The 8,269-nt window shown below is 35.9% G+C and overlaps 1 protein-coding gene across 1 annotated transcript in view; it reads left to right on the forward strand.

Annotated features, from left to right (window-relative positions):
• Positions 1-8,269, forward strand: part of LOC124545193 (nuclear receptor corepressor 1-like) — a 266,373-nt gene that overhangs the window by 59,867 nt on the left and 198,237 nt on the right. Inside the window, exons 6-7 of the mRNA XM_047124058.1 lie at positions 4,391-4,447; positions 4,622-4,674. Of these exons, the coding sequence (XP_046980014.1) occupies positions 4,391-4,447; positions 4,622-4,674 (110 nt within the window). The remainder of the gene's footprint in view (positions 1-4,390; positions 4,448-4,621; positions 4,675-8,269) is intronic.

Raw genomic sequence — 8,269 nt, forward strand, 5'->3', positions numbered from 1 at the left:
GGGAAGGGTAAACTGGCTGGGATGATAGCAAAATCTTTAGGGGGGAGGGGGGGGGGCACTGAAACTCATGAGAGTACGTTTTTAGGCTAAGACCAGGGTCCATTCATCCTACATTGATTGAAATTAAGCTTACTGAGAAGTTCTGACAGGCAGGTACTAGAGGTGTGAAAATATCACAAGATTTTTGTAACAGTACAGTGAAAAATTGTGTTAGTATGTCACAAGATTCACAAAAAAGTACAGTGAAAAATAATGTTAATATATTGCATCAGAATATCAGGGGATTAAAAGAAACAAGGTAGTTGAGCTTCTTGTTTGTTTAGAAGATTTAGAAACTGAGAGTGGAATAGATGTACTATGCCTGTCTGAACATCATATAGTCACAGGCATGGAAATGCTAAACGTAGGTGGATATAAGCTTTCAGCACACGTAAGTAGAGACACTGCGGAGAGAGGAGGAGTTGCCGTATATATGAAAATCTGTCAAAGTGTGAAAAATCTGGAAACTAAAAAAGTTTGCGTAGAGCAACATACAGAAGCATGGGCATGTGAGCTTAAACTAAATAATGGCACTTTTATAATTGTGGCCATGTATAGGTCCCCATTGGGAAATTTTGAACTGTTTTTGAAAAACTTGGATTCTTGTTTGTGCTATCTGTCGGACAAAGGAAAGAAAATTATTATTTGTGGGTATTTCAATGTAGATTTTCTGAAAGGGTCCAATAGAAAGCTTGACCTTGAAGTATTACTTGGTTCTTTCAATTTGACATTAGTTATTGATTTTCCTACTTGGGTGGTACAGGTTGGTTGGTTGGTTGGTTTGGGGAAGGAGACCAGACAGCGTGGTCATCGGTCTCATCGGATTAAGGAAGGAAGTCGGCCGTGCCCTTTCAGAGGAACCATCCCGGCATTTACCTGGAGTGATTTAGGGAAATCACGGAAAACCTAAATCAGGATGGCCGGACGCGGGATTGAACCGTCGTCCTCCCGAATGCGAGTCCAGTGTCTAACCACTGCGCCACCCCGCTCGGTGGTGGTACAGGAAAGCAGCACATAGACAAAGATAAATTTAATCAAATAAAAACGTTTTCTGTTAAGAATGGTCTGTCTGATCATGATGCACAGCTAGTTACAGTATATGATACAACTCCATTCAGTAATGCAAAACAGTTCTCCAAAATAGTGCATTCAATTAGCTATTTAACAATTCAAAAGGGAGCATGTGCTAATTTAAAATTTTACCTATTTCATGATGCCTTTGTGAGTATATTTGACAACAGTTTCCCTAAGAAAACAGTGAATTGATTGTAAGAAACATGTAAAGATAAAGAGATAAAAATATCTTGTAAACACACAAGGGAAATGTATCTTATAGCTTGGAGGAGTAATGATCCTGAAACAGTGAAACATTTTAAAAACTGCTGCACTGTATTAAGAAAAGTTATTAAAAAGTCCAAAAGTATGTGGATTATGTCTGAGATTAGCACATCTGATAATAAAATTAAAACAATTTGAAATATTGTTAAAAGGGAAACAGGGCAACCGAGAGCTCAGGAAGACTGTATTTCTATCAAACACAATGAAAAATTTGTTAACAAGAAGTCAGAGGTAGAAAACATTTTTAATAATCATTTTTAAGTGTTGTAGAGAAAATAGGATCCAGCTATTCATTTGAAAATGCAAGGCAGTATATGGAAGAGGCAGTACCTATTCAATTTGATAAAATTGAAATTCAACATACCTCTCCTACTGAAATTAGGAAAATAATAAATTATCTTATTGAATACTCTATCATTAAGAAAAAATAGAAGGCTAAGTAAGAGAGACCAGGGTGTATGGATGATACACGTCGTAGGTTCTGACACTTTCTTGGTGATATCTCACATAGATATATATGTACCTGAAATGGAGAAAGAACAGAACAAGAAGCTAACAGAAAAAAGATAAAGGAATAAATCCACAAAGAACATCTACTACGTGAACAAAGCATATGAGATCTGTTCCAGAAGAAACTTTGTCAAGAACTAGAGAAGAAAGAAGTGAAAGAAATAGAGAAGGAATGGAAAAATATAGAAACTCTAGTTACACAAACTGCTGGAGAAGCCTTAGGAAAAAAGAAAAATATAGAGGGAAGACAGTATTAAAAATCTAGACACCAGAATTAGAGAAAGTTATAAGGAAAAAATAAGATGATTATCTTTAATATCTCAGTGAGCCAACAGAGGAGAAAAATGCAGCAAATCGAGCAGTGAAACCAGCTTGTCAAGAATCTTGGGATGGGTTTACAAGTGCCTGAAAGGCAAATTACAGCATATAAAAAATGAAATTGCTACATCAAACATGAAAAGAAGTTGCTCAAATAAATAACATCCAACAAGTGAAATGGGTAGAACACTACAAGAACTTGTAGAATGAAGAAACATGCTCCACAGAGAATATAGGATGAAATTGAAATAGGATGTGTAGTCAACTTACTCATGGATGAATTAAGAGAAGCCCTCAATTCCACAAGAAACAAAAGAGCTACTGATATAGATGGCATAAATACTGAACTGCTAAAATATGAAGGCACTCTGCTACAAAAGAGACTACTACATTTATTTAATATATGATGGAGAAGGGGAGTTAGTCCAGAAAGCATGGTCACAAGTAAATGTGATACCACTGTTGAAAAAAGGAGACCGCAATAGCTGTAAGAAATAGAGAGAAATCACCTTGCTTGACACCGCATACAAACTCATGTAAGAATAGTGAACATGAGGTTAAAGGTTATAGCTGAGAGTTTATTAGGCAAAGAACAAATGGGATTTCAGAGAGGCAGTTCGACAAAAGATGCAGTTTTATAATAAAACGAATAATGGAAAAGCATAGTATAATAGGGAAACCTATTTAGCATTCATTGATTTTGTGTAGACTTTCAGTAATTTTGATAGAAAGGAACTGTGGAGAGTTATGAGGAAAAGAGGATATCCAGAACACCTAATAAACATTTTAAAAAGTCTTGACAAATGCACAGTTGTAATTAATTTTAGGTACAAATGGCACTCTTAACACAACCTGTAGCCACAAACAAAGGAGAAGACGAGGGTGCAGCATTTCGCCCACAATTTTTAACATCTATTTAGATTACGCAATTTCGAAATGGAAGGACTTCCTGCTTGAAGTGTCTGTTAAGTGCTGATGATACCACACCACTCGCAGATAATGACGATGACATACATAGGGAAATACATTTATTAGGTAAGCTTTGTGGCAGTCCCATTTGTCAATTTCAGAAAAGAAGACAAAATCGATGACTATCAAAGGAACATATTCTGTACAGACAAAAATTGTGAAGAACAATAGAGCAGGACAAATGTTCTAATTACTTAGGCTGTCTTGTCACAGTTGACTACGACAATGAAATAGAGAAGAAATTAGCAAAGTTTGGGAATATATATGGAACAATAAAGAGATATCTAAAAAAATAAAATGAAACAAGAAACATATTGAAGTTTTATCAGACAGTGGCAGTTCCAGTACTTGTTTATGGAAGTGTGGGTTATAAATAAATGCCAAGAAAGTCGCGTACAAACAGCAGCAATGAGGTTCCTAAGAGCTGTAAAGTAATGCACAAGAACCAACAGATTTTGCAATTCAGAAATTAGGGAAGAACTGAATATATTTAACGTGCTCAATAAGATACAAGAAGATAGGAGAAACTGGAATGAACGTCTTGAAGGAATGAGTGAAGAAAGATAACCCTTTCAGATAAGAAGGCTTCAGCCAGTTGGCAGAAGAAGTCAAGGAATACTGAGGAAGTGATGAGTATCGTAATGGAAAAAAAAGCCTAATGCATGAAACCCATTTAGCATTCATTGATTTGATTTAGGCACTCAGTGATGTTGGTAAAGGAAGTGTGGAGAATGCATGAAGTGAAGATGGTGATGGTTTGCTACTTAGCAATGAAATGTATTGGTGGTTTGTTGACAGTAAATCATTTATTATTATATTTAATAGCTGGAAGAAGGATAAAATGATAAGTCTTCATCTTATTGACTTGGAGTGAAGCTGTAGTTGGGGGGAGGGGGTCACATGTTACCTTTTATTAACATTTGCTGATATTTATTGCCATACCATCAAAATTCTTTTCTGGTCAGCTGACTGGTTGGTTATGGGATCATAAAAGTTAAGATTGAGTACAATGATGACATTTTTACGTACTCAGTAAACTATAATTGTGTTATAACAGTGTTTATATTCAGTGTAATGCACCTGTAAAACATGCAGCTGTAAATAGGTTTTGCAAAATTTATGTGATCTTTCATTCTTTTGAAAAGTATGATTAATAATCATTTATGATGTGTGGAACTGATTTTACCCACTAGTTACCTCTTGCTTTTACTTTCAGAAAAAAGCTCAAGAAGCCCACAGTTTGCTGGAGAAGTTGGGTCCAAAAATTGAACTGGTATGTTTTTTTGCTTCAGTTGACTACTAATCTGTACCTAGTCACTAAGTTTCATAGTCCGTTTAGTATATTACATAGAGGAAAAAAATTACTGCAGACTACTCTGTTTAATACATTAGTTAGAGAAAAAAATGACTATAGATTACACTGATAGAAACCATTGTTTTTTTCCAGCCGTTGTACAACCAGCCATCGGACACTGCTGTCTACCATGAGAACAAGAGAAGGTAAAGATTTATTGATTGTTGTAAGTCCAGCATACAGAAACTAGTTATCAAAGTTCTTGTAATCTACTCACAAGATGTTTCTGTTAAAATTGATCAAGAATACAGTTACAGACTGTCTTTATTTGGTAATAAAAAGGCAGTTGAATGTACATTATTTCTGTTCATCATAACTGTTAATCGTTTGAACACTGTTCCACATCATTTCATATTTAGTAAGGTACCAGAGTTCCTCTAATGGGATGAGAGTTTGCCCCTAGAAGTTCCATAAAGTGTAAATTTGTGGTTTAAAGTTAACATTGGTCGATTGTATGCAATTCTTTAGATTTTATGAAACAGAATTGTCTGCTTCCTTAGGCATCCCAAGAATTCAAGTGGTTTTAGGCGTCATCACAAACAGCATTTGCAGCCAATTAATTATTTGTCATTATTTTCACAATTAGAAAACCTATGTTTCAGAGTTAATTTACAGCCCCCTTGTCCTGCTTCGTTGTCTGCAACTTGCATGCTGTTGTTGCTAGAAGTTTTAAACACTCACAAAAGAATTCATCCTACATTATTTTTAAATTGTGCATACTGAGTGTAACATGTATTTCTTTGTTACCCTGTTGATCGCTGCTTTCAATATTGTATTAGCCATGTAACTTGTAGAAACACACACACAATAGCTACTTCAAAATGATTTCCACACAGTTTCTCATTTTCGGAAGCTATCATGAAACAATTTTATTGATGTCTTGTGACAGCTAGGCAGAATTGCCCTGTACATGAAACATAAATTCTGTGGAAAGTCTCTGTACTTTCATCACTATGACAAGTTCTTATGCAGACAAGATCAGTGCTGTAGCGGCTTCGGCTCACAGTTCACTCCACCCCTGTCCATCTGCAATGTCATGAAAGACCGACACCAGTAGAGTTTAGTGAGTACTTGCAGAACTTTTAAAAGTTTTAAAGTTACTTCAAACAGTTAACTGTATCAAATGTTAGCTGATTAGTTGGAATATTGTCAGATATCTTTTGTTTACTTGAGCCAGGCTAGACGTTGTTCTTAAAATTTGTTCCCAGTGATTAAATTTGAAGTTGAATGCCTCTGGTTTCAACATATCCTGTAGAGTGAATGTAATAAGCACCATTCACTGCATTCTGCAGACAGCAATTTTTTGATTAAAACATATATATCCTTAGTTTTGTACATGTATGTCTTGTTTGAAAAGCATGATAAAAATGTCAGTTGTTTTCACAAAAAGTTCAATACGTGAACGTGCTTTGCATTACAAATATTTTCTAGCACCATCACAGTAGAGACAGAATTCAGGAATTCATATGCAAGGTGGACTGCTTTCAGATTTTTAGAGGATTTATTAGCAATATTAAAGATGTTTTTCTAGTCACTTCCCTGTTGTGGGGTACAATATTCATAAACAAGATAGTTTCCTCATTTAAATTTGATCTTGCTGAATGGTGGAAATGGTCCAGCAATTCCTCTGCGTGCTGATATGTTACAAAAAAGTCATTTACCACTAGATTCTGAACTACGGCTTTTGTCTCTGTTGATATCAAAGAAAGTTTATCTGATTTTGAAGTATTGTGAACCTAAAGATACCATTGTGATTGCCTCTGAGGTGCCTGAATGTTGTCAAACAATGTGGACTGTTGACTTCAAATTCTGTAGACAATATCCTGAAAATTGGTTATCAATGTGTAACAAAAAAATGAAGAGTTCAGCAGTCTTCTTTTGCCCATTGAGGCCATTCTTGACGCATACTGACCAACACTTATGACAAAACTGATACCAGTGGCAAGAGCTATTAGCTAAAGTTCATTTAGGGAGTGGGTGCAAATATTGATGGCAGTAGGTGTAATTTGTCCATTGGTAGCCCACATTTCAGAACTTCCCAAATAACAATTGTACAGCTTACAGACATTTCACACATACAAAATGAGCTTAAATAACTGCATTTACAAAGCAGTTGCATTGATCCTTCCTCTTGGTTAGTGTCATTTAATTTGCATGCTTGCGACATGCTTCAGCAGAGGAAATATTTGGAGAAATTCTGACACCAAATATAATGATTTGTAGTCTGCTATATTATTTACTTGTTTCTTACAATATTTGTTATTGTACTCTTAGAACTCACATTATGGAAGTGAACCTAGTTTACACATCACCTTAATTTCTCTGAGAAAACAGATGGAGTTTTATACTCAGTAATATTCTGTCGGTCTTGATCGTTGACCAGTAAAATGTTAGTGTGTCATCTTCTGATTGCAGTTGCGCTTCTTGCTTGACTAATGTTGGGTTGAATGAAATATGGTCACTGAGCACAGGGAAAAGGATACTATCTTATATGTCAGTTGCCGTGAGAATAACGATTAGCTTTAGGTCCAGCACTATAGTAATTGATAGTGTACGTAATTTAATTATCTAGTTTCCTATTGAAAACAATTGTTTTCTCATTGCACAGTGCAGATAATTTTAATATATGTGATATTTATCTTTTAGTACATTTGTTATTTCAAACTGACGGTGTTTAATTTCCAGTACAGTCTCATAATTTATAAAATTACCTAGAAGCATTAATTTTTGCACCACTCCACTTAAGTGTCCAATCTTAAGTGTGTGGCTAAATGAGATAATGATACACTTGTGAAACACTGCAACATTGTTAGTTGTTTATGGCAGTACACAACCACCTCAAAAAATTGTGCAGGTTCTCTGTTCTGAGCAATGACTTAACAAGTTTAATATCTTCAGTGGTGATTATATTTGCCTGTGTGGTTGTGAATTGTGTGTGTGTGTGTGTGTGTGTGTGTGTGTGTGAGAGAGAGAGAGAGAGAGAGAGAGAGAGAGAGAGAGAGAGAGAGAGAGAGAGAGAAAAGGGGGGGGGGGGGGGGAGCGATTACTGCTCTCTATAAATCAATTGGTTCTGTATGCCTCCTTCTCCCTTTCCCTCTCCCCCTCCCCCTCCTCCCAGTATTTTTGATGGTGTATAACAAAGATGATTTCTGTGTGTACTTGGCTTTAATACTGTTAGTGCTATTGTAAAGCCTTTTAGGGCTAGAATTGTCATTTCAAAGGAACTTTTATTAAATATATTCTCTCCAAATTTGCATCACAAACCATATTGTGAGAAACCCAACACTGTGGCAAGTTTTTCCCTACTTGTGATGGAGGTTAACTGCGAAATGTGTCAGTTCAGTAATTGAGAATATTTCTGATCTACATTTCTGGGAGCAGATCTTGGAAGACACTTTAAGCTATCCTTTGTAATTGCTCAACTTAAAATTGTGGCTTGCATTACTTCATTTTAGTCTTTCAGTTGTTTTCCACTGTTTTTCATAGAAAATAAAACTGATAGATGAGAAGCAAGAGGCGTATCCTCCTTTTTTCTGTATGCATGCTGGCTACGATTTACTTCTGCGTCAACCAGTGCAGAATGTGAACATATGAAAAAACACTGTTGGGATGTAAAACGTTAGCATGGTAAATTAGGAGAGATGCCTATAGAGCAGCTTCAGTCAAGGGGATTGGGAGAACAGAGGATAGTTCTCACCAGCACATTTCAGGTGATCTGGTTCTGTGAGAGGGGAAGGATTG

The sequence above is a fragment of the Schistocerca americana genome, chromosome 8, assembly GCF_021461395.2.
Source record: "Schistocerca americana isolate TAMUIC-IGC-003095 chromosome 8, iqSchAmer2.1, whole genome shotgun sequence".
Classification (NCBI taxonomy): Eukaryota; Metazoa; Arthropoda; class Insecta; order Orthoptera; family Acrididae; genus Schistocerca; species Schistocerca americana.